The sequence below is a fragment of the Perca fluviatilis genome, chromosome 13, assembly GCF_010015445.1.
Source record: "Perca fluviatilis chromosome 13, GENO_Pfluv_1.0, whole genome shotgun sequence".
NCBI lineage: Eukaryota > Metazoa > Chordata > Actinopteri > Perciformes > Percidae > Perca > Perca fluviatilis.
Genome location: NC_053124.1, coordinates 32642943 through 32670716, shown reverse-complemented (window position 1 = coordinate 32670716; position 27774 = coordinate 32642943). Strand labels below are relative to the sequence as shown.

General features: G+C 40.9%; 1 protein-coding gene across 1 annotated transcript; it reads left to right on the top strand.

Annotated features, from left to right (window-relative positions):
• Window positions 1–132: 132 nt before the first annotated feature.
• LOC120571109 (H-2 class I histocompatibility antigen, Q10 alpha chain-like) lies at window positions 133–27774 on the top strand. Its single transcript, XM_039819796.1, has 10 exons — window positions 133–303; window positions 8069–8341; window positions 15124–15411; window positions 17097–17381; window positions 19636–19761; window positions 23120–23179; window positions 26568–26624; window positions 26809–26865; window positions 27010–27069; window positions 27179–27774. The coding sequence occupies exons 1-10, from the start codon at window positions 249–251 to the stop codon at window positions 27235–27237; spliced, it is 1320 nt and encodes a 439-aa protein (XP_039675730.1). The 5' UTR covers window positions 133–248; the 3' UTR covers window positions 27238–27774.

Genomic DNA, 27774 nt, shown 5'->3' with positions numbered 1-27774 from the left:
TAAATATGTCTATGTTAATTTGCTCTCACTCACACAAAATGTAGCTGTGAAATGATTGCGACATACGTCTGTAATTAACGAGCAGCCCCTGGATGCATCATGCAGACTCAGACAGACAGTCGGCTGACAGAAGAAGCAGGAAGCGGCAGACAGTCGGTCTGCAGGCTGACACCTGACATAGATCCCCAAAACACGGTCGAAATGTCGGATACAATTTCAAAGCAAGAGAAGAGTCTGGCTCCGTGACAATGTATTTCTTCTCAGTGTTTGTCCTTTTGGGGACAGGACTGGCGGTAAACAGCGGTAAGTTGAGAGTTTAGGTTGTCTATTTCGACACTTTTTTGACGTTTTGAAGCTTTTTTTCCCCTAATTTTTTTTGTCACTTTTTCCGATGTCATTGTTGATTTAAATATTTTTTTTCCTTGGTTTTGTTTTTTACGTTTTTGTTAGACGTTTAGTATACACACATAACTTTAATGTATCAGTGCGAAGCTTTACCACAGTTTTCTAACAAGCTGGAGGCAAAACAAGAAGTGATACACGCTCTAGGCTGCTTTTCAAGTTTCAAGTCTTTTCTCACTTCCAGTCCTATTCTCACGCAACAATTGCCGAACATCCATTGGTTCCAGCTTCTCAGATGAGAGTAGGCCCAGTTACTGTTTGTTCCATGTGATAGTAAACTGAATATATTTTGATTTTGATATTTTGTTTAGGGATGCACCGAATATTCGGCCACCGAAAATTTTCGGCCGAAAATGGCCTAAAAGGGCGAAGTACTCTTATCACCGAAACAATACGGCCGAAAATGTTGTGATGACGCAAACAGAAACCGCGACCTGCACGTGTGTCAGTACCCGATCCGTTCCACCTGCAAAGCGTCTCCTAGGCAACGAGGTTGAGACGGACCACGGAGTGAAAACAATGAAAAGTACGCTCTTAGAGTCTGTCAGCACATGTTTCAGTGAGATCTGTTCGGATCCTCTGCACTTCATCGCGACTGTACTTGATCCGCGTTATAAAGAGCATTACTTGGATGTGGAAATAAAGCAGGGCGCACGAGAAATGATCCAGGCCGCGATGGATGCGGAGAACCTGCGTGGAGACGGAGACGGAGCGCGCACGGAGCAGGAGATCAGAGCGCAGAAACAAAGACTTGTCTCTCTGCACCAGATGAGGGGCATGCACCCTCGTTGTCTGATATGTTCAGTGAAATCCTGCAAGAAAGTGCCTCAAATAATAATAATAATAATAATAGGTAAGCTATTCTGTTCTTAGGCTACTACATACTGTATGTGACTATCAGATTGTAGCCATATTTATGCTAGATATTTTTTAAATTAAACTTTAATATTAATTTATAGAATTGCAATGCCTTGATTTTAGTAAAGTTAGTACACAGTCATAGCCATAAATGCAATGGTACTAATAATTGGATTAATTTCTTTCGGGTTTCGGTTTTCAGTCTTGGTTTCCTCTTTTTTTCGGTTTCGGCCAAGTATTTTTATTTCGGTGCATCCCTAATTTTGTTTGTCAGACAAAACAACAAATGACACAAAATCCAGTTCCTCAAAAAAACGAGAAGGCATGTGTGGTAGGCTACTACTGCGTCATACTGCAAGATGCCTTTAACCAAATTCACCATTGCCTGTGGAATTGCTTTAATAACTGCTGAGTATTGTTTCTTGGTACATAAAATGTACTAATTAATTCATCATACTCCAAAAAAGTCCCACTTAAATCCATCAGATGTAGAATAGACCAGACACCTCTCTCAACCCAATCACCATAACGTAACGATTTCCCTTTGTAAAGGATGCACCTATTATTTCATATTGGGCAACTATGTGGAGTAAAGTTGTGTTTATAAATCATTTTCCAGTACAAGAGGATCATTATGGTACTTCTACTTTTACTAGGTAAATACAGTACAGGCCAAAAGTTTGGACACACCTTCTCATTCAATGCGTTTCCTTTTTATTTTCATGACTATTTACATTGTAGATTCTCACTGAAGGCATCAAAACTATGAATGAACACATATGGAATTATTACAACAAAAAAAAGTGTGAAAAATAATAACATGTCTTATATTTTAGATTTCTCGCAAGTAGCCACCCTTTGCTTTTTATTAATAAAGGGAATAACTTCCACTAATGAACCCTGACAAAGCACACCTGTGAAGGTAAAACCATTTCAGGTGACTACCTCATGAAGCTCATTGAGAGAACACCAAGGGTTTGCAGCGCTATCAAAAAAAGCAAAGGGTGGCTACTTTGAGGAATCTAAAATATAAGACATGTTTTCAGTTATTTCACACTTTTTTGTTAAGTACATAATTCCATATGTGTTCATTCATAGTTTTGATGCCTTCAGTGAGAATCTACAATGTAAATACTCATGAAAATAAAGAAACACATTGAATGAGAAGGTGTGTCCAAACTTTTGGCCTGTACTGTATGTCTCTGGTTATTTGTACTTTTACTTAAGTACTGAGATTCAGTACTTCCTCCACCACTGCATATGACTGTACAGACGATACAACATCTTAAATAGTAACTGTAATAATTGGCAATATAGTGCATATATTGACAGACATATACACACATGACTTTACCACAGTTTTCTAACAAGCTGTGTACACACTGGGGGCAATGACCTATTTAAATAAGGACCAGGAGAAAATATATAAAAGTTTTATTTTAAACTTAACCTTCCTCTGATTATAATCCCCTCAGTTACAAAGGCAAAAATGTCAACACAACCATGGAAAACACTCAAATAATTAAAATGTAAACATAAGTCTAAAATACCTGCGTGAAGCTGGCCCCCCATTTCATCCAAAAAATATTAAAAACACTGCTATTCGTTTGTGCTGGTTTGTGCCGTAAAAATTCTCGTTTGTGATGTTAAGGGTTTTACGTAATTCAACTTTACATTTTCTGGCCAGTGACATCACCCAGCCCCCCATTAATGTCCAAATCTCCCCCAAATGGTCTCAATCGTTTGTGCTGATTTGTACCGTTAAAAGAAACATTTGTGCTACTTCGGTTTTTACGTTTTTACTGTGTGTGTGTGTGTGTGTGTGTGTGTGTGTGTGTGTGTGTGTGTGTGTGTGTGTGTGTGTGTGTTGTGTGTGTGTGTGTGTGTGACTACATGGAAGTACTGTGGCTAAAACAGATCGGGTGTGAGTCTGACAGAGAACTGAAGCTGCCGTTGTGCTGATTGACAGTACTGATTAATTGTTTAAGTCCTGGGCTGGGTATCACCAGAAGATTTAAGTTTAATAAGTAGGCAACTACCTACTATTAAGCGTTGTATAGTTTTGCGAGTTAGACATTGTGTGGGAGTTTCTTCCCATCTTTTGACCTGCTTGTCCCCCTCCTACACACCTGTCTCACATTGTAGATGTGCAAAGTATTTTTCTGTAATGTTAGGATTAAGAATTGACCCCCAAAATGTTTGTGGTACGTTATATATCCATGGTGAAAAGATTTTGGGATTTTATTCCAGTGTCTTCCTAGCTTTATGGAGGATTTATGTGTGATTTATGCTAAAAGTGCTGGTGTGTTTATTGCACTTTTGGTCTGTTGTGCTGAGATTTACTGTTGGAGTTCAGCAGCTTGATAGACGTTGGAATAAACAATAACGTATACTGCTACTACTACGATAACTACTTCTGGCGAGTTTCAGGTAAACACACCGTCTGTGTTGTTTTTCTGACGACTGCAGCTGCAGACTGCTACGTCCCGCTGTTGGAATCCTCTACAGTGAAATACAGTCACACTTTACACCGTTTAACATTAGCTGTCAGCATTTAACCGTGTTTAACCCTTGTGCAGTCTTCCCGTCAACGTTAAAAATAAACACTTTTTTTCCCAACGTTTTTGACGCCTTTTTGACGTTTGATTTTGCTTTTTCCAACGTTTTAAATTGTAAAATTTTTCTTCTTTACATTTTCAGCGCTTATTTCTACGTCATATATTTTCTGATATAAAACAAAAATTGAAAACGGGTCAATTTGACCCTAAGTCAACACAGTCCATAAAACAGTAGGCTAACGTCACCCGCTGCCAAGTGTAGTGTTAAAGTGCCCATATTAAGAAAAAAAAAACACTTTTTCTGGGATTAGGGGTGTTATTTGGTGTTTTTGGTGCTTCCACACGCATACAAACTTGGAAATAAAAAAAAATTCATCCATGGTGTTCTGAGTGAGATCCGGTTTCTGAATGTGTCCTGCCTTCAGTCTCCGGGTGAGCTGGTCAAAATCTGCACGGCTTTCTACGTCACTAGCCACTCACCCCTCGTTCTCAGTGTTAAAACACTGCTACAACGCAGACTAGTTCACCATAATCTATAAAAGAACTACTTCCATGTCCCTGTTCTGCAGATATTCCACGCAAAGTGTGAAGTGTGCCCTCGTTTAGAAGAAGTCTCTCGGCTAATCCTGCCTTGTGCTGACCCAAGTTGGAGAAACAGCTAGCTAGCTCATGTAGTCTTACCTAGCTACTGAGCATGTAGTCCTTACCTAGCTAGCTCATGTAGTCTTACCTAGCTACTGAGCATGTAGTCCTTACCTAGCTAGCTCATGTAGTCCTTACCTAGCTACTGAGCATGTAGTCTTACCTAGCTACTGAGCATGTAGTCTTACCTAGCTACTGAGCATGTAGTCTTACCTAGCTACTGAGCATGTAGTCTTACCTAGCTAGCTCATGTAGTCCTTACCTAGCTACTGAGCATGTAGTCTTACCTAGCTACTGAGCATGTAGTCTTACCTAGCTACTGATAATGTAGTCCTTACCTAGCTACTGAGCATGTAGTCTTACCTAGCTACTGATCATGTAGTCCTTACCTAGCTACTGAGCATGTAGTCCTTACCTAGCTAGCTCATGTAGTCCTTACCTAGCTACTGAGCATGTAGTCTTACCTAGCTACTGAGCATGTAGTCTTACCTAGCTACTGAGCATGTAGTCCTTACCTAGCTACTGAGCATGTAGTCTTACCTAGCTACTGAGCATGTAGTCCTTACCTAGCTCATACCTGTCAAGTGTCCCGTTTTGGCCGGGAAAGTCCCGTATTTTCCCCTTCTTTCCCGCTGTCCTCCCGTAATGAGTATTTTCCCGTAAATCTCCCGTACTTTAACCTGCGTTATTAAAAAATAATAATACCCCGGGCCCGAGCGGAGTAAAAAAAACAGAAAAAAAACATTCCCAATCTGAGCTCTGTCAGTAGCCTACTACAGGTACTGTAGGTGGCAGTTGTGGCGAGGTTAGTGTGTGAGGTCAGATGATGATGGACGCTACGACAGAGATGGTGCGCTGCCAAAACTTATGAAGGCTTTACTATGCATTCCCCATAGCAATGCAAGTTGAGAAAGGGTGTTTAGCATGGTACGAAAGATTGTTCCAGAGAATAGGATGACGTTAGACAGAACTGTCTGCGCTCTACTCTCATGTAAACCACTCTGGCCCCGCCCACAAATACACTTCTTCCTAAACAGTCTTAAAGAATGCAAAGTCTGCAACAAATTTGTACAATAACTCACTAAAAGAGTAAAGAAAAGTTATGTGAAATGAAAAGAAAAACTGTAAAAGAAAAGCAATATGAAATGAAAATGTGTGGAATGAAAAGAAAATGTAAAGACAAGCAATGTTATAAATTGTAAATGTTTTCAGCATTCTGCATCAAGTGGTGATTTTAGCTTTCTTGTGCACCTGTCTTAAAATGTAAGGGATACTGGAGCTTGGTTGGGGGGGTGGGACTGCTCGCGGTGGGCACCGGAAAACTTCCCTTATTTTCAAATCCAAAACTTGACAGGTATGACCTAGCTACTGAACATGTAGTCCTTACCTAGCTACTGACAGGGCTCTCAAGTTTTGAAGACAGGCAAGAGTGACACCTCCCCCCCCCCAAAAAAAAAGATCATAGATTGGTGGAGGGTTGGACAAGTCGCAGGAATAGGGGTGTTTCATTAATATTATTATTATTAGTGGGTTTTTTTTGTTATTATTAATAATTGCTCAGATTTACACAATAAAAGATTTGACACATGGCACTGACAATTAGACAAAATACAAAGTATTTATTCAATTTCTGTATGGTTACTTATGATAATGGGGGGGTCTGGGGGTCCTCCCCCAGAAAATTTTGAGCATTAAACTCTTCATTTCCTGCATTCTGGTGAATTTGTATGCACCTATTTATACCTTGTTCTGAATCAATTTATGCTGGAAATCTTTATGTAAAGGTAAACATAGATTATAATCCAAATATAAAAACATAATGGAATATATTGCAGTTAGGCTCAGGCATTCTGTATTGCTTTCATCCATTTATTCTCCTGTAGATCGACTTTTCTAATTATATCTGAGTCAGCACACGTAGCCTAGCATCATTTACTCTTCCCTTTTGCATCTTTTGTTGAGGAAGTAACCTCCTTAAATGTTCATATGACAATTATTCACGTCAATGATACATTAATTCATTTTAATGAATTAATAAACCCCTGGACTGTAATATGATTTGTTAGAGCAAGATTTCTGCTCATGTTCAAAACTTTGTGCACATTCAAAATATCTCTTTTATCTGAGTTTTGGAGGAGTCTTGATACTTTGAGAAAAATAAAGTTATAATAGTCAATATATTTCAGAAAATAATCTACCTGCACCATAGTCTGCTGTGCATTATGTGATTGCTCTGCTGATACGGTAGATCTCAGACTGTCTGACAGACACAGAGCCCCGTTTGGGTCTCTGGTCTCTGAATGAGCGAATGTTTAGGGAAGTGTCTGTATGCTTTGCTTTTTTTTCATTGGTTGTTGCATTAAATCTTAACCCAGATAAAATAGTGCTATTTTCTGATTGGCTATTGTGTAGCCCCTTTCTTTTTTTTGTTTGGCTGATAAGTGGCAGGCTCGACTTAGACATAAAAAATGTAAGCTAAGCCGTGGCTTGGTCACGGTCTATGGGCTTGGTAGCGTTGCATTTCCCCTGACTCGTTTCCTGGTTCTATTTCTCCATAAACAACATGAAATCAAGGAGAGGGTTAACTTCTCCTGCTACACATTTCCCGCCATGGTCAGAAAGAACAGGAGGAGACACTTTGTTTCTCTCACTAGGACTCTAGAGTCGGTTACTTGCTCCAAAGATACTCTCACTCTCTCACTTCTCCCTCTACCACACACTCCCCCCACACACACATGTGGCTCGACGCACACACCAGCGCACAAGCATAAACATCAGGCCACTTATGTAGACTATAGCAAGAGCTCTGCGTGGAGCCTCCGCACAACTGTAAAACGGCCAGACGCGTTTGATTCCTGCCGGTTCCATAGTGAGAGCGGCGCAGCCAGAGAAATTTTGGGCGCTGAGGCATATTCAATTTATTATAAATAATTTTTACGCGTGAGAAATACAATGTGTGGCGGAAGTGCGTGACAAAAGACCGAAATGAGTGACTGTCACGCTCAATGCGTGACACTTGACAGCCCTGTACTGAGCATGTAGTCCTTACCTAGCTACTGAGCATGTGCGACTGACAACAAAGATGTTACAGAAGTTGAGATGTCTCACTCTGTAGCTAAAACAGAGAGCTCAACACACAGGGTGAAAAGAGGAGCTGCAGCAATGTGCAGTACAACAAAAAATATGGTGTTTTTTGAAAACTAAACAATGTAAACCTATTCTGATATAACCTCTAAATACAATTATGAACCTGAAAATGAGCAGAATATGAGCACTTTAACTAGCGTCACATGCAGCGATGCTTCTGTTGCCTCTAACTATCTGTTTCAGAGCATCAGAGGGCAGCGCAGGCATTTCAGTGGCACCGAACTTCACGTTGCTCGTTGGTCCGGTAGATACCGGTCGTTAAGCCACTGGTGCCGTATTAGCACCGGGTTTCGGTACCCAACCCTAAGTGCAATGCAGTTGTCCATTTGGACATTTGTGTGTCAGAGCGTTTGGACCCATGCTGTGTCTAAATATATGGATGGATAGGTTTCACTAAATCTACTGGGTGCTTATCTTCCTCGTCTAATACATATCTGTCTTTCTACCTGTGTGACTCTCAGAGATTCATTCCCTCACTTACATCTACACGGCCTTCTCCAAACCTGTCGACCTACCGGGCATCCACGAGTTCACAGCCATGGGTCTGCTCAACGGCAGGATGATCGACTACTTTGACAGCGACAACCAGAAGAAAGTTCCCAAACAGGCCTGGATGAAAGAGCAACTGCCTGAAGATTACTGGGACAAAGGCACCCAGTCCCGCCAGAGCAAGCAGCAGTGGTTCAGAGTCAACATCGACATCCTGAAGGAACGAATGAGACAGAATGAAACGGGTAAGACTCGTCTGGGAAACACTTTATACTCAGGTTCAGGTTACTTTGTTGCTACCCGTAGGTAAACTAGGTTTACAGTCTAAAGAGGCAGGACATCCTTAAAGGTCCCAGGGCTCGACATTAACTTTGTGAGGCACTTGTCCTTTGGACAAGTACATTTACGTTTCACTTGTTTATGCACAAAAGTCACTTGTCCAGGTAAAGATTTATCATTTTATAATTTTGTTGTGTGTTTTGCTAATGCAGAATTAGAAAAAAAACGTTGAAAGCATCCAAACACTATCAACATTAATAAAATTTAGTTGAAACAGTAGAAACAAACGTGTCCCAACAATAGATTTCCCCTTCAACAAGAAAAAAGGATCTCCAGACTCCATAATACAAAGTAATAAGTTTCACGCCAGTGTGCAGTGTATCACCAGAGGTAGTGGTTACTGGAATTTATACTAATATCTAAAATAATCTTGTAGACATAACAATGGATTTTGCCACTAAATGTTGGTGTTGACGTTATTTTATTTTTTTTCTACAATTTCACTTTCTACCCGGCAGGGGCTGATTTACCAAGGGATCCTTTAAAAGGTGTAGCAACTTTGCAGTTGATTATTAGCTGATGTTTAATCCGGCAAGTCAGAAAAACGAGCATCGCTTACAGAGAATGAGCTGAACAGCTAGCTAACGGTCTGTCCGACATTAGTGGTCTGCTATCCCACTGCCGCTGGGTCTAACGTTAGCGGTCTGCTGCCCCAGATTGTGGGGAAAAAAAATTATTTGTTTAAAATCGGTAACATAGACATAATGAGTGGCACATAACGTGAAGTAACAAATGGCATTTTATTTAGTTTTATTTGAGTTTTAACTTGACCAGAGGGGCAAGTAAATTTCTCTTCCACTTGCCCTACAAAAAATCCACTTGTCCCAGACAAGCGGACAAGCCTTAATGTCGAGCCATGGGTCCCATGACATGGTGCTCTTTGGATGCTTTGTAGACCTCAGTGGTGCCCTAGTACTGTATCTGAAGTCTCTTTTATATAGACCTTAGTGGTCCCCTAATACTGCATCTGAAGTCTCTTTTATATAGACCTTAGTGGTCCCCTAATACTGTATCTGAAGTCTCTTTTATATAGACCTTAGTGGTCCTCTAATACTGTATCTGAAGTCTCTTTTATATAGACCTTAGTGGTCCCCTAATACTGTATCTGAAGTCTCTTTTATATAGACCTTAGTGGTCCCCTAATACTGTATCTGAAGTCTCTTTTATATAGACCTTAGTGGTCCCCTAATACTGTATCTGAAGTCTCTTTTATATAGACCTTAGTGGTCCCCTAATACTGGATCTGAAGTCTCTTTTATATAGACCTTAGTGGTCCCCTAATACTGGATCTGATGTCTCTTTTACAGTATATAGACCTTAGTGGGCCCCTAATACTGGATCTGAAGTCTCTTTTATATAGACCTTAGTGGTCCCCTAATACTTGATCTGAAGTCTCTTTTATATAGACCTTAGTGGTCCCCTAATACTGTATCTAAAGTCTCTTTTATATAGACCTTAGTGGGCCCCTAATACTGGATCTGAAGTCTCTTTCCCAAAATTCAGCCTTGGTGCAGAATTACAGCCACTACCAGTCCCACAATGAGCTTTCCTTAGGATGTGCCATTTCTGTGTCTGTAGCTATTGAGGAGGAGAGAGGAGGGGGGGGCGTGGCCTTAACCAACTGCCACTTTGCTCATTTTGAAAGCCATGATCATAAGGAGAAGATTCCTGATTGGCCCATCTGAGCTTTCATTTTCTCAAAGGCAGAGCAGGATACCCAGGGCTCGGTTTACACCTATCACCATTTCTAGCCACTGGGGGGCCATAGGCAGGCTGGGGGGGGGGGAACTCATATTAATGTTAAAAAACCATGGGACCTTTAAAACTTTGTAGACCACCACATAACATGCAACACACAAAACATCAAAACAAAGAAAACAGACAGCAGAACATGGACACAAAAAAAAACAGTCCATGACCACATTGATTTGTGCAGATATAGACCCTTTGCACGTGACGTCACGCTCCACTCGCGCGTAGGGTGACCAGACGTCCCGGTTTGACCGGGACAGTCCCGATTTTCAATTGTTTGTCCCAAGTCCCGACAAAAACCTGTCGGGACAAAAGTAAAATGTCCCGGTTTACACCAGGAGCGGCGTCAGCCTATTTTGCCGGGGCTACAGCCCCGAATTTTTTGAGTTTAGCCCCGAATGTAACTTTGTCCAGTTTATTTTTCCGAGGCGAATAGAACGGGCAGCTACGTGCGGGGTCCGACCATGCAGTATTTGTTGCTATCACCTAGCAACCATCTCTCCGTGAGGAAAGCCAGGTGAAGTTTTGGGAGGAATCCTAGCCAAATCAGTGTAATACATTGATGCCATCAACACAAAGTTTAGGAGCGCAATACTAATGATTTAGTTTGAAGTTCCAGTGAGGTGACTTTTCCAGTCTACGGTTCAGACTCAACCACACGGAGCTCTGAAGCAGACCTGTGGGTCTCTTAGTGTCCACTCTCTCTGTAAAATGCAGCGCAGCTTCAGGTTTATGGACGCCCTCAGCTGTGGGCATGCTGCGGTAGATGTGTTTCGTTTGTGTATTTCTGTAGTTTCCGTTTTCCACCTCTGATGTAGAGCAGCATTCAGTTACTTCTCCAGCTAAACTATTTGTCTCATTCAGAGACCAGAGACCCAAACGGGGCTCTGAGTCTGTCAGGAGGTCTGAGATCTGCCGTATCAGCAGAGCTATCACGTAATGCACAGCAGACTATGGTGCAGGTATAGATTAGTTTCTGAAATATAGTGACTTTATTCTTGTTATAGCCTACTAACCTAACGTTATTTTTCTCAAAATGTCACGACTCATCTTCTCACAGAGAACACAGATATGCTGTATTTTGAAGGTGCACAAAGTTTTGGACATGAGCAGAAATCTTGCTCAAACACATCTGAAATATTATAAATTAAAATGAATTAATGTATCATTGAGGTGAATAATTGTCATATGCACATTTAAGGATCAAGGTTACTTCCTCACCAAAAGACGCCAAACAGGAGGGAGGAGTAAATGATGCCTAGGCTACAGATATTTGCAGGTTGCAGTATACATTGATTCAGAAAAAAGGTAGAAATTCACCAGAAAGAGAAAAGAAACTAGAAAAAAATTGAATGCAGGAAATGAAGTGGTTATGCTCAAAATTTTCAATAAATCTTTTTAATTCTTTTGGTATTTTTGGAATAAATAACACTTCAAAGAATCTTTTTTAGAAAAAATCTCAACATAAATCTCACACTAAACTGAAAAAGGCTGTTGCTGCAATTTTGTTAATTTTACAGGAAAAAACACTGTTATTATTAGATGAGGAGACTGTGATCAAAATAATGAAGTTAATGTCTGTGTGTATGTCTGACCTGGGCTGGCACATGTTCACGTTAAAAAGCGTGTGCGTGCACGAGCACTAGGGTCACGTGCAAAGTGTCCCGGTTTTAGCGCCGGAAAATCTGGTCACCCTACTCGCGCGAATTATGAACGCCATGACGGACAGCGGAAGAGCTATGCTGTAGACGGATGGCAAGTTAAACGCGTACGTTTTCGTTCATGTTTGTGTTCACACATTCACAATCTGCAGAGTAATCCTCACCAACACAAGCATGTTGCCTTTCTGTTTTAAATGAGTGATGAATAAAATGATCCTCAACCAGCTAGCTAGCTGCCGTGCTAACCAGCTGTTCCTGCTAACAGGTCCAACCTGATGATGACCCACATAACTAGCTAACATCGGTTATTCACTGACCTAGCTAGCTACATATCCAAAAAAGAAAGCCATTCCCTTGATCATTTAACTTAACATACATACAAAAAATATCGGTTAAATTTAAGATGGCATGGAAACTAGCTTCAAAAAGGCCAAAAAAACTAGTTAAATGCGTTTCTGCAGAGCTCCTACCCCGGCTAGCTGACGAGCTAGCTGCAGCTAGCTTTGGACTGCTCGCAAGCTGCTGCCCATCACGTCGTAATATCCACCGGTCAAATCTTAACATAGGCTACAGCGAATATAATCACAGATAAGAAGATGGCTAGATGTTACAATTATGTGTGGTTACTACTGATCATTAGCCTGACGTGGTCCTACTCAGATTCTAGTCAGAATGTGAGTCTGAAACTGCTCCATTGGGCTGTGATTATGGGGTGTGTTCTAACCGAACCAGGAAGAAAAATGCCTCTGCATTCATTGGATAGACCTACAACCAATCAGAGCAATGGTACTCAACTCAACTGTCAACAGAACAAAGGGGGGTAAGCTTCGCTTCAGAACTCGAACCTCCTATGGCGCCATTTTGTCGCTACAAGGAGATCACCTCCCGTTAGCATTTCACTGACTAGCATACATTTTGGCGCCACTTTGACAGTGAATAACTTTACATCTGAAGCGTTTAAAGACTCTATTTGTCCGTTGTTTATTTCTAAAGAAACACGACAATGTATAAAAGGCTCCATTAACTTGTAGCTCACGTTATGGCTCCGTAGCACACGCTTTTATAACAATAGGCTAACGATTGGCTCATAACCACGAGACTTACTGTCACACAGTAGAGGAATTACCGTATAGTACAGGAGAAGCTCACAGGCAGTTTGGACTTCCATTAGCTGTTTAGGTTTAATTACTAATGTTAACTAGCATGTTAGTGATCAGTAATTAGCCTGTGCCTATGTTATCTCCTTACATATACCTACGCTCTCCATCTCTGTAAGATTGGGAATGATTGAGCTTTCTCTCGGCACAGCTACCAGAAGACTTTACACTTTCACGTCACATCTACGTTGTCTCTCTCAGTTGGAGGCTGCGCAGTAAAGCAAGTGATCACCGGAAAAGTGCTTCTAATAGCCTTCACTGGTCTCCGTCCAGAGCAACGGGGTCTATTGGTCCATTATATATGTCAATGAACAGAACTCAACACTGTGTATCGTCTCCATAGCAACCTCTCTTTCCACAATGCATTCATTCAAACTTCCGACTTTTAGACTTTTTTGAAGCTGGATATATCATTTGTTGCGTGTAAATATAAATGTGGAACGTTAGTGATAGTGACATGCTCGCTACAGTTGCATTTCTAGAGATGAATCGGCGAAAACACGTTTTATTTCTCTGATTCACCGCTTTGTTCTTAACGCTGGTTTTTCTTCAGTCTCTCTCTATCTCTCTACCCCATAACGCTCTCTCTCTTCAGTCTCTCTCTATCTCTCTCCACCATATAACGCTCTCTCTCTTCAGTCTCTCTCTATCTCTCTCCACCATATAACGGTCTCTCTCTCCAGTCTCTCTCTATCTCTCTCCATCATATAACGCTACCGTGCTTTCGGGCAGTTGTTGAGGCTCCTCCGCTGAGGATTTTAAAATTAATGCGCTGTCGATATTGTCTGTAACAGACTTCCATTAGGAAGTTGCAACAGGTGGAATCTAAACATCTCAGTTCTCCAGCGGCAGCCACCTGTTGTAAACAAATTCAACCCAAGCGTTCTTTGGTGACGTGGTTGATTCTGTTACTGTTGATCATCTGTCCGAGAATCTGATTGGTCCGAACAGATCCTGTTCGGGCAATAATTGCTCCTCAACGGAGCGACTCCAGACCGAACTTCCCGACCTCGAATGTTGTGGGCGGCGCTAAATTCGGCTGGCATCCAGACTAACTGATCATAGACACTACGTGATTTACTGCATGGATTAACGTGTGATAGATAATTAATGATGGCACTTCCGAGCTGGGATGCGTTCAGGCATCCATTAGGAAGTTGCATTGGCACACCCAGTGAACAACGGTATGTGGTTAGCCACTACCGATCATGTCCTCTAAAAACATGGGATATGTGTTATATAAATCTTTACTTAAGTAAAGAATAGATGTTAATACAAAATAAACCCTAGATTGATGTCTTATCTTAGCCATTATGAGGTACCGGTACGCGTGCAGCATCGCGCACCTGTAACCCAGCCAGCTACAAAGAACTGGTAAGCATCCAGACTTTTAAAAGCTTTGAGATCAGCACCAGTATATGGGGATACCCCATTTACCACATAGTGGTACAGATCATGTTCCACTACCAGAGGAGCTAACTATTAGATTAAACTCTTAGCTACCAGAGGAGCTAACTGGTAGATTGAACTCTTAGCTACCAGAGGAGCTAACTGGTAGATTAAACTCTTAGCTACCAGAGGAGCTAACTGGTAGATTGAACTCTTAGCTACCAGAAGAGCTAACTGGTAGATTGAACTCTTAGCTACCAGAGGAGCTAACTGGTAGATTGAACTCTTAGCTACCAGAGGAGCTAACTGGTAGATTAAACTCTTAGCTACCAGAGGAGCTAACTGGTAGATTGAACTCTTAGCTACCAGCGTAGCTAACTGGTAGATTGAACTCTTAGCTACCAGCGGAGCTAACTGGTAGATTGAACTCTTAGCTACCAGAGGAGCTAACTGGTAGATTGAACTCTTAGCTACCAGAGGAGCTAACTGGTAGATTAAACTCTTAGCTACCAGAGGAGCTAACTAGTAGATTAAACTCTGGATTTCCAGGGTAGCGTTAACTACAGATTACTTTTAAACACCGCTTTTCAGTCTAGTGTTAAGTTCTTTAATGTTTAACCAGGAAACCTAGAAACCCACCTCAACGTCTTGTCCGGCTATGTTATTATTTATGCATTTCCTTGTTGTTAGGCATTTGTTTCACTGTCCTGCGCTTCACTTTGCTTTCAGACACCCATATTCTCCAGTGGAGGCACGGCTGCGAAGGCGAAATGAAGGACGGAGAGATTAAGTTCCGACGCGGCGTGGACAAGTACAGCTACGATGGAAACGACTTCCTGTCATTCGACGACGTCAACAGCGTCTGGGTCGCCTCAAATCCCGCGGCAGTCCAGACCAAGAGAAAGTGGGACGAAGTCCAGGTCCTAAAAGAATACACCAAAGGCTACCTGGAGAACGAGTGCATCGATTGGTTGGGGAAGTTCATCAATTATGGAAAAAAACAGCTAGAAGAAGCCAGTATGTATTAATTTAATCTAGAGATAATAGAAGTAGCTTTAGTTATTGGAAGGACTGCAGGTTATCAAAATATGAAACATGAAACTAACGGGTCTTGAAATGATTTTTATTTACACAAAAATGTTTGTTGTTTAGACAACTGACAAAACTAATTACTTGCCTATTTTTAAGGGGGTGCAAGCCTGTGAGCTTTTCTTTCATTGTAACATTTTAAATCAATAAACATCAGCAAACATGGTTTATGGCAGAGATGTAGTCAAGACTACCTTTGTCCAAGACAAGTCCAAGACCAGGACTAGTTGAGACCAAGACAAGACAGAGTCTGAGTCAAGACCGAGTCCAGGACAGAAAAAAAAAAAAAGTCTTATGCATGACAGTATCAAGACAATCGTTTTGGGTTATTATTTGTTGATCTAAAAGCAAAACCAGTGTCACAACACCCAGGATTTGTAAGTATAGCCATTCCCCTTGATCACATAAAATCTAATCTAAAGAAAACAGAATGACATATGGTGAAACTCTACTGCCGAAGTTGCTGGCTGGCTCAGCAACGTTAGCTAACTTCCGCTGGCATACGTACAGGCTAACTATAGCCAGTTAGCTTTGTGTGTAACGTAACAAAAACCCACCCATTTCATAGGAGCGAAGCTTAATATTTAATTCAATAAAATGATGGTAAAAAAGGAGCACTGGTCTTATGTTGACAACGTTGGATGCAGATATAGGAAACTCCGAAGGCAGTTGTAATATTTACCAAGCAGGCTAGGCTAACTCTGTCGGCGTAGCGTTGGCTAGCTGTCTAAACTTGTGAAAAGCCGAACAACATCCCGTCCAAGCTGTGTTTCACTGTGTTTCACTTTCCCTCCAATATTACTATTATTATTAATTATTATTATTATTATTAATAATACAAGACACCTGGACTGGGGTGGTGATGGCGCAGTAGATATGACACATGCCTTTAGTGTGGGAGACCTGGGTTCGATTCCCACTGCGATACATAAACCAATGTGCCCCTGAGCAAGAAACTTAACCCCTAGTTGCTCCAGAGGCATGCGACCTCTGACATATATAGCAATTGTAAGTCGCTTTGGATGAAAGCGTCAGCTAAATGACATGTAATGTAATGAAATCGGGCGAGACCAAAAGCCATATTTGGCAAGACCAGTGGCAGAGTCCAAGTCTAAATACCAGCGAGTCCGAGACCATAGAAAAATCGTCTCGAGTCCGGACTTGAGTACTACAGCCATGGTTTATGGTTCAATCGTATTTTATCAAATTTAAATTGTGTAGATTCCCTTATAAATTTACCCAGAGGTTCAGCTGTCAACATTTGTAAGTAGAAAAAAAACTCTACTATATATCTAACTATATAAATCACTCCAGTCATCGAGAATTATTTATTATTTACAAATAGAGCTATTTATGTCATCTTGTAAAAAATAAATCTTTTTTCATATTGTAATATGTATCGCAGGAAAAGATGTATCGCAAAGTTTTTTACAATATCATGCAGGCTTAGTCCAGACTACAAAGCAACCCTGGAGTTTTCAACCAAAAACGGGGGCAGTAGTGTTTGATGTTTCTAGTTTTAGTATAACAATTACTTTTTGTGATATATTTATGTTTTAATTAAAACTTAAAACCCTTCAAATATGATCTCACTTTGCGTTTTTTTATTCCAGTTCCTCCGAAGGTGCACCTGTTTACAAGGAACACCAAAGTTGAAGCAAAAATCCTTTTGACGTGCCTGGCCACAGGTTTCTTACCAAAAGAAATCACCCTGCGCATGAAAAGGAACGACCGTATTCTAACTGAAGATGACGGAGTTGTGTCCTCCGGTGTTCGACCCAATGGTGACGAGACCTTCCAGAGAAGAGACAGCGTGGAGATTTTACGGAGTGACTTGTCTACCTACACCTGTGAAGTGATCCATCTGGCATCCAAGTTACATGTTGAGGAGGAGTGGGGTAAGAAACTTTATTTATTTTGTCAATTCAATTTTATTTATAGTATCAAATCCTAACAAGTTATCTCGAGACACTTTACAGATAGAGTAGGTCTAGACCACACTCTATAATTTACAAAGAATCAACAATTTCAGTTATTCCCCCCAAGAGCAAGCAGTTAGTGCGACAGTGGCGAGGAAAAACTCCCTCTCAGGAAGAAACCTCGACAGACCCAGGCTCTTGGTAGGCGGTGTCTGACGGTGCTGGTTGGGGGTGTGATGAACAGTGGCAAATAATAGTCACAATAAAGATAATGGAACACTGACTGGAAATAGTAGTTGTAGTAGTTCAAGGTGTAGCAGGGCACTGCAGGGCATTACAGGATGTAGCGTGGCACCGCAGAGCATAGCAGGGTGTAGCAGGGAGTGCAGCAGGACCACGGCGACAGCTGCAACCAAGATCTTGGTGCCACCCTAATCCAAGGAAATATGCTGGGTGAGAAAAAACATATGAACTCTGGGGAATAGGCTCCCCAGAGCTAGGTTAGTATCAAGCATTTCTGGGACATGGATGCACACAATTGATTATATGGTAAATGAATCTGAAAACTATGAAGAGAAGCAGGTGGCCAGGCTAGGCGGACGCTGCAACTCCTCACTCCTTAACTATAAGCTTTATCGAAGAGGAGAGATTTAAGTTAATTCTTAAATGCGGTGACAGTTTCTGCCCCTCGAACCCAGACTGGGAGCTGGTTCCACATGAGTGGAGCCTGATAGTTGAAGGCTCTGGCTCCCATTCTACTTTTAGAGACTCTAGGAACCACAAGTAACTCTGAATTCTGGGAGCGCAGTGCTGTAGTGGGACAATAAGGTACTATGAGCTCCTCAAGATATGATAGTGCTTGTAGGTCAGAAGAAGGATTTTAAATTCAATCCTGGATTTTACAGGAAGCCAATGCAGGGAAGCTAATACAGGAGAAATATGATCTCTTTTCTTAGTTCTTGTCAAAACACGCGCTGCAGCATTCTGGATCAGCTGGAGAGTCTTAAAGGAGAACTCCGGGCAATTTTTACGTTAATCTTGATCGCTATATGTATATGAGTACTGTCGATAGCAAAAAAAAAAACGAGCCGAATTGGCTAAACGGCAGTTATGGGGGCATAAGATAAAGAGTGTCTTTGTGCCTCTTAACAGACACAAAATGCAATTAAAATGTCTGTGCAACATGAACCGGGACCTTACATGACAACAAGATGCGTTTGCAACTTAGCCATTGTTTAAATTCACCTACCCTGTTAGCTGCTAGCTGCCGTCTGGGATGAGTGAGTGTGTTCAGCCAGGCTCCGCTAATAATCATCACGCAGCAGTTCCATGTGTATTTGTAGCATATATATATCCATTTTGTGTGCTGTCGTTGGTGAATATGAGTCTCTGCAGTGGCGAATTGTGCGGTAGTTTCCTTAGCCGGGCTAGCAGCCCCGACCGGGAATCCTTCTACTTCCTCCTCGCCTCCCTCGCCTGCCGCTGCCGACAACAATCCACAGGCGCCCGCTGGTCTGGTGGATGTCCTCCAGAGGACAGTTCATGCTTTTGCGGTGAAATTTTGAAGTTTATTCCCCCCTCAAAAATAGGTATTTGAGCACTGTAGTGGTTATGATCATATCAGTGACTATGTAACTACATGGAAACGGACCAAATGATGCCTGTGAGGCACAAAGGCACTCTTTATCTTATGCCCCCATAACTGACGTTTTAGCTGAGTGGGAGCTCTCGGCATTAGCTGCAGCAGCTCCATGTTGCTAGCACCCATTCGGCTCGTTTTTTTTGCTATCGACAGTACTCATATACATATAGCGATCAAGATGTGTTTAGGGCCCAGCACAATAACTTCAGTTTTGTCTGAGTTTAACATCATCCAGTCATCCAGGATTTTATATCTTTGATGCATACTTGAAGTTTGGCTAACTGACTGGTTTCGTCTAGCTTAATTTGTAACATTTTCTTTTTGTGGTGTTTTTTTTTTTTATTTCTTTATTTAAAAGGGTCAACGCACATTAATCAACAAGTACAGAGTCCAACATGTAAATGTGCCAGATGTTTACATGTTTATTGCAGGAAGTTGCCAGTGACGTGTCTCAAATGATTGAAAGTACCGTAGCGGCAAAGATTCCTCACCACAGAATTTGGAAGATTAATACATGAAACCCCACAAATAGAAATTATGTTGAAAGAGAACTGAATAAAAAAACTAATCTGAATGTTTTCTGTGTTTTAGATCATAAAGTTCCTGAGGTCTCTGGAGGAATCATTGGTGTGGCGATTGGAGGCATCGTGTTCGGGATCCTTCTAACGGTCGGGGTTGGGGTGGTGCTGTTAGTCTTGTATGGAAGAGGAATAATTGGTAGGTGGAACATAACTATTGTCCTCTTTAAACAACAACACACCAGTGGAGTAGAGCTGTCAGTCTTCCTCTATAATACCATTCAAATATCATGTTATTTTTTAAATATGTAAATAATATTCAAATATTTAATGCTCAAATGCAGCCTGTTAGTAATTAAGTACTACCCTACTCAGGCTTATGTGTCATCTATGCCACTATAAGCATGTGGTTGTTGTTACACGTTCTGTCCACTAGAGGGACTTCCAACATCCACCTTACCTTGAATGGGACCTAGGTCACCGCGCATTGCATTTCTGGCACACTGTTCTCTGTTTACATTAACACACTGGTTCTCAAGTTTTTTCAGTAATGTTCCCCCTTTGAAATTTTTTTTTAAACCATGTACCCCCTAACCAGCGCGAATACCTTTTGGTAGAAAAAAAGTCTCAATAAAAGGGAAGAATAAAGCAATGTCAGACATAGATTTACTAAACAACAGCCTTGGACCTGGAAAACATTTAAATGCTGATGGAAAAAGGAGACAAAAACAACAAAACCTTGGAAAAAGATGATAGAAAGAAGAAATAAGGCAAGAATAGGTCAAAAATAGTAAAGACTTCGGGAAAAAAAACTCAGCAGAAAGAAAGAAGGCAACACTAGGGCGACAAAACCGACAAAAAATTCGAAGAAAAAGAGACGGTAGAAAATAGTAAGGAAGAAAGGCAAGAATAGGTAAAAACAAACGACAAAACCTTCAATAAAAGGTGACAAACTTGAAAAACAGCGACAAAAACTTTGAAAACAGCGGCAAACTGTTCATAGAGGAGAGAATAAACTAGAACATATTCACATTTAAGAAGCTGGAATCAGAGAGCTGCTATCCTTTAAAAATGAGAGAAAATTATTTAAGTTTTATTTTCCCCCTCTGAATATCAAACACTTAAAGTGATGGTTTGGAGTAATTTCACCCTAGGGTCCTTTGCACCTTGACCTCGAGCCAAACACCCCCAGAAGCTTTTTCACCTGGGTCTAACACTGGAGAGTTATTAGCGAGAGTATGCTTAGCTGCTGATATAGCATGCTGGACTCCACGTTTGTATCTCTTAAATGACCCCTAATAATGCCGCGAAATGATACCAAAGGTCTACACTAGTATATATAGGTTATGCACTCAAAACGATGGATTGTAAAGTCTGTACACTAGAAGTTTATGTAAATAACACTTGCCTGTTGGCTTCTGCTCTCTGCTGTTGTTGTTGCTGCTGTAAGTCAGTACGAGGCCGCGTCTACAAATTACAACCGAAAAGAGATGCAACAAAAATATTTATTAATTTAACTTTTTTTTAAGTAAGTGCTGTAATATAACTAGCAGGAGACAAGTAATAATTGGAGGTAAGTTTGGAGACATTACCTTATTTAATCATTAAATTAATAAATATTTTTGTGTATCTCTTTCGTTGTAGTAATTTGTAGACGGCCCTAAGCACTTTCGTCTAACTGCAGGACAGCAGCAGCAGCAGAGAGCAGAAGCCAGCAGGCAAGTGTTATTTACATAAACTTCTGGTGTACTTACAAACTTTCCAATCCATCGTTTTATGAGAGCATAACCTATTTGTACTACTGTTGAAGTTTGGTATAATTTCGGGCATTATTAGTGGGGTAACTTACAAGATACAAACGTGGGTCCATTAGCCCCTGCGCTAAGCTATTCAGCGGCTAACGCTACTCTACGCTAACTCTCCCAATGTTAGACCCAGGTGGGGGGTGTTTGGCTCGAGGTCATGGTGCAAAGGACCCTAGGGTGAATTACTCCGAACCATCACTTTAAAGGTACAATATGTAATATTGTGTGTAATACTGGCAGCTAGCGGTTAAAATAGTTACTGCACTACCAATTCAAAATACTGGACAGTCGTTTCCCCCGCCCCCTCCTGCAGACTCGAAGTTCACGGAGGTTGCCAGGCTGAGACCGCAGCATTCACAACAATGTTGCTAGACACTTTTCTCACATAGCCAGACATTACTTCACAGCACAGCAGAGTAGCTAACGTTAGATGCTAGTCTCACATAGCCAGACATTACTCCACAGCACAGCGGAGTAGCTAATGTTATGCTGGCTATATCGACAGTCATAAAAGCCCGTGCTCACGCGGAGCCATAGATATATACACGACGCGGAGCTCTGTAACCAACTGACAGACACACTTTTTCGGCTTAACATTACAGTATGAACCGCTAAAAACACAACAACCTCACCGTCCTCTCCACACGCCAGTCAGGCACACTTCCTCGGCTTAGAATTACAATACGAAATGCTAAATATACCACTACCTTGCCGACGGAACACACTTCATTGGCTTAGAATTACGGCAACAATCGCTAAACACACTGCAAACTCACAGTCCTCTCTTTCCGATTTACAGCCCCCCTCTCGTGGCTTAAAATAACTCACCGTTGTCGGCTCCAGCCACTGAACTACACGTTGTAAACAGCCATGGCCCGCTTGCCTGGTCCTCCTGGTAACGTTAGCAGTTAACAGGGTTAGAATGGCGGCATTAGCCAGGACCAGTCAGGATCACTTTACTGGCTGTGTCTCAATTGTTTTTGCGAGTAACCAACTCCGGTACTCTAGCTATATAATTCAATGCAAGTACACAAATGTTGAAATGACATAAAATGCCCCTCCCTAGTGGCTGTGATAAATTAGCCTGAAGCTAATGCTTACCTGTTCAGGAGGAAATAAGCCAATTCTGCGTCCTTTTGGGATCCATCTTTCAAATGCATCTCCAATATTTACCAGGGGGTTGTTACGTCTCTGGTCACGCAACTGTTAGAAACATGCCGTTTACTTTTTTTTAGGTCCGGTAGAATCTATCTCCGTTGATCCTGTTCGTTTGTTAGCTGCTTTCATGGCTGTAACAATGTTACAGCTGTAGCGCGCTGGGTTTACGTTTTTACAGGTATATCTGGCAACCCGGCCTGGTTGTCAAACTGGGCCGTTGATAACAACCACAGACCAAAACATAAACAGAAATTCCATCACGGAATGTAAATTTCAAAAAGAAAAAATACTGATATTAGCATTGTTGTCAGAAAAGATAGTATTTCAGTTTAACATGTTTCTTTAATATCTGATGAGGCATTGGTGTCATTTTTTGATTTATTACAGTACAAATATTACATATTGGACCTTTAAAGTCATACTGCTGTAACATAGTCTGGACCAAACAGCTGAAAATGGTCGGGTTAGATTCTGTGAGTAAGTTGATGACAGATCAAGATGAAACCTGGATGTTCTCTGATGTGTGTGCTCCCTGCAGGCCGCAGTCTCTGGAACACCTTAGTACAACTAAACACACTTTGCTTTTCTTCACAGGGTCAAGTACACCTGGCAACAGCAGTTCAGATCAACAGCTTGCTGTAGTTACTCCCTCCAGTAAGAGCTTTATTTAAAGTTATGAATGTTTTAGCGGTGTGTGTGTGTGTGTGTGTGTGTGTGTGTGTGTGTGTGTGTGTGTGTGTGTGTGTGTGTGTGTGTGTGTGTGTGTGTAATTACGGCGGTAACAATGGCCCAGTCATTTTTCTATAAATCTGACAGCTGATGGCCAATGCTTCTTTCAGACAGTCACCCAGCCTCTTGGCTTCCTGGATGCTTACAGGGGACTGGAGCTACTTTAGGTCCGCACCCTCAACGTTACTGGGGGCTAAGTTACAGAAGCTATTGTTTCACAATCGAGTTTCCCTGGTACCGAGCCTCGCCTCTAACACAACAAATAAACTACAGTTTCAGTCACATGTACAATTATTACATCAGGAGGCAGAGGAAAAGCTAAAATGAAAGTGAAAGCTGCTCCACATATCCATAATATGTTCTGTCCAATTACGTGCTCAATGTATCCTGTCTGTCAGAGTGGCGATCAGATCGCCTGTCCGTGATCTCGAGCAGCTATTATTGCACGATTTGAAAATATTAGCGATCGCCCATGTTTTATGTACAATTTCAAATTTTTCTCCTGTGTGTTTTTGTACTAATGATATCTATATTGTTACAGTTAGTGGGAGGAAACCCAAAAGTCTTGTTAATCCAAACCACCGTTTTTTGAAATAGGGTTATTCACCATCTCATCTATATTTATATAGGTGGACAAACGCATTTTTGTCTCAGTGCATGCATTGTCTTAGTCCGGCGGCGGCGCCACTAGCTTAGTTTAGCGTAGTGAATGGAATCCTTTGTTGCCGTTAGCATGTCGTGAGTAGGCTGCTGCCCGTCCAACAACTCAGAAACAGTGAGCCAGCCACAGAGCCCCGCGGGCTGCCTGCCACGGAGCTCTGTGGATCTCAGTCAGGGCAGCGGCATTTGGTTGACTAGCAACCCTGAAACAGTGACTTTGCACCGGCCGCAGAGCCCCGCGGGTTGCCGATATCTCTGTCTACGAGTAGCAGTGCTTCGGCTGTAGTCTACTTCCATCCAATATAGTCCCACGTCAATATCTACCTAGGAAGTCGTCTAGTCTTAATCTGCATTGCTATTTGTACTCGTGAATACGCAGGCCACAAGAAGTAATTAGGTTTTGTTTTTGTTGTTGTTGGGGTCACTTTTACTCACAACATGCTAACGGCAACAAAGGATTCCATTCATTACGCTAAGCTAAGCTAGCGGCGGCGCCACCAGACTAAGACAATGCATGCACTGAAACAAAAATGTGTTTGCCCACCTATATAAATATAGAGGAGAAGGTGAATAACCCTATTTCAACTAACGGTGGTGTATTCCTTTAAAATAACCGGTCAAACAAAGAGATATACGGAGTCCAGGGGCCTGTTTCACAAAAGCAGAATATATAAATCCAGGATAACTGATAAAACGAGGCTTGACCTAGTCTAATCTGTGCATCCTGGCTTGTTGCGTTTCACGAAGGCCAAGCCAGGCTGAGGAGGAGCGATTAGGTCGAGCCAGGATGAAGTAATTCAGATAGATGCGCGTCCACGGCTTTCCTCAAAAGACCGCGAGGTCGATCACAGATTTACTGATGCCAAAATGGAGAATAGGCATTGTACATACTTTATACAGAGTGAGCAGCAGCTTCTTGTGGAAGAATGACGACGTGAAACACATTATTTGTATAAAAAGAAAAGAAACACGGCCGCTGTAATGAAACAGCGAGAGAAAGCGAGGCAGACGATCACGGACCGACTGAATGCGTAATTGTAGCCTAAACATAAACATTAACTGACCACGGCTCTGAACTGAAACCGTCATAATCTTTCCATTAGAAAATTAAGAAAAAAAATTTTTTCAAAAAAAAAAAGTTTTCTTTTTTTCTTAAAAGTAAGCATCAAAAAAGAAGATAATGTTACTCAGGAAATTTACAATGAAGATCAATTTTCTACAACGCTACAATGTGATACGTAAATATCTCTTTCACTCTGTTCCTCCCTCTCTCTCATGGGCTAAAATATAAGTTTCCTAAGTCGTATTAACTTCCACTGCTCGCTTTTAATGCAAAGTGTACAACTGTTCGTTTTTGCAAATGACAGTGACTCATTGAATGGTTTCAGTTAAGAGCAGTATTTCATAAATGTATATTTTTAGACTATTCAGTCGGTCTGCTATTATCTGCCACGCTTTTTCTCGCGTTTCATTTTTTTTTATTTTTTATAGAGGCCGAGTTTCCTTCTCTACATATTATATGCTTTGCTCCCTGTATATATGGACAAAGGAAATAAAGACACTGAAGAAATTGGACTCTAAAATCTAGAAACTATGAAGATAATTAAGTGATAAATTCCATGCACACTGTAAACATGAATGGAACAGAGTATATTCATCAGTTATTTCCCCCCAAATATAAGGTCAAAAACCATTGAGGTGTCCTCTCCCTGTTATTACATGAATGTACAGTAGCCTACATCACTAGATAGTTATTGGTCCAGTGAACTAAGACTATAATTTAGGAGGATTGTACAATTAGGATATGTTCTTAAAATGTACATTCCTCCCAAATTATATTCCCAGTTTACTGGACAACACAAATTGTGTGCTAAGAATGCCAAATACAATACACATGGAAGTGGAACAAACATGATCCTTCCTTATTGTTAAAGAATTTAAAAAAAATGAATCAACTAAAATGATTCAAGGTGCATTGGTCAGCTATAGAAATGTACAGCATTGTATGTATTGCTCTTAGTAACAGACTTCATTTAAAACACATTTGAAATGTTATCAGCCTTTTCTAATTATCTCAACAACTGCCATAATATATTCATCAAACTTCTAACAACAATATGAACAGCAGTCTTCATACAGCAATATAACAGTAACAATGACACAATGTCACATGAATAATTATAAATAAAAAAGTAATGGCCACAACTTTAAATAATAACAGTACTTAAATAAACCACTAAATTCACCTGTTGTATTTTAATCCAGGCTGATTATAACAATAGGGTAAAACCAGTGCTGGGTGATCAGAAAAGGCTCCAGGATTAAATAAATCCTGGCTGTTAGCCTGGTCAGGAGCAGGCTAGCTGCACAGAATAAATCTCCATGGTGATTTATGTGCCTCCGCTTTTGTGAAACCGAATAAAGGCTTAATTCATCCAGGATAACTGGGAAATCCCGGCTTAATCCCTTATCTTGGTTTTGTGAAACAGGCCCCTGCTCCTCTGCTGGTTTCTGTTAGTAAATAATTGTTCTATGATTTCTCTTGTGTGGTGTTGATAAGCGTGAAAACAATGATGTCATGTAAACAGTATATATATACAAAACAGGTAGTAGCAGATAGGCCTCAATGTTTTGTGTCTTTGTGTTTCTTAAGGACCTAACGGGGGTACCAACACTCAGCCAGCCAACGTAAAGAAACCTCTCCTCAGTGGTGAGTGTTTTCCTCTAGAAATGATTTGGTTTTATTTTTTTCTCAGAATTATGTGATTTTTCTTTTTTTTTTATGTGCCAAAGTGTGATTGTGTTTAGATGTGTTAAACCAAGCAGGAGATAATGAAGTGAGGTGCTGTAGTATATACAGTATTATAAGAAAACGTGTCTTTGTGTGTTATTAGACACAGTGGTGGACATTAACAACGGTAACCCAGGCAACCTGAACAACACTCCCAATGGTGAGTGTTTTCCTCTAGAAAGATGTCACAAAGACGTGATTTTGCATCAAGCTCCATTACATTGAAATACATGAGTTTAGTCTCCCCATATTATCAATATTGTGGCAATATATATACACATATCTAAATACATTTTCTTTACAGGCTCAGTTGAATCTCTCGACAGCAAAGGCTCTCGTACCACTGGTTCCTCTGGTGACTCAAGTAAGTATCTTTTATCCACTGATTGAAAGCTGCATCAAACTTCAACACTTGTTAGTATCTACTGACATAACGTACTCACTCACTTCTCTCTGTTCATCCCTGCAGGCAGCAACACCCCCAGCCCTGAGTCAGGAAGCTCCGGGTAATGAAGACAATGATCAGGTCTAATGAGACTAATAACTTTAGTTTGGGATATATAAAATAAAAAGGGGAATTTGAAAATCAACAACAAGTACATATAAAAACTAAAAAAATGCATCAACTGTCTCCGAATAAAGGGTTTAGGGGACGGGGTGGAGTTTAGTTTAATGTTAATGAATTTCAATATTCAAACAGCATCAATGTGGTCTTGTGATGTAGAACTTTGTAGCTATGAAAACAAAAGGATCAGATAAAATATAGTTATATATCGTTTGTCTCAAGTGGCTAAAAGTTAGGCCAGTTTGTAGGTAGAGATTCAGAAGAAGTGTGACCTGTAATAAATGTAATTAATATGAAATCAGAATCACCTTAAAGAGACTCCTGAAAGATCTAAAGTATGTTTGTATAGAGATCTTCAAAACTAGATCTATGACAGAATTAAGGGAATGTTATTAGTAGAGGAGACATTGGTGGAGATGTTTATACTTACATTTTATACAAAATTGTTCTCAAAGCTCACTAGAATTAGAAAAACCAGGGTGACAGCCTGCCTTGGGGGACTTT

What these genes read in the sequence shown, in the direction of transcription:
- LOC120571109 (XM_039819796.1), top strand. Translation starts at nt 249, where the DNA reads ATGTATTTCTTCTCAGTGTTTGTCCTTTTGGGGACAGGACTGGCGGTA. An exon ending in AAAACAGCTAGAAGAAGCCA is followed by an intron (nt 15,412 to 17,096) that starts GTATGTATTAAT and finishes TTTTTATTCCAG; the next exon opens with TTCCTCCGAAGGTGCACCTG. An exon ending in GTATGGAAGAGGAATAATTG is followed by an intron (nt 19,762 to 23,119) that starts GTAGGTGGAACA and finishes TTTTCTTCACAG; the next exon opens with GGTCAAGTACACCTGGCAAC.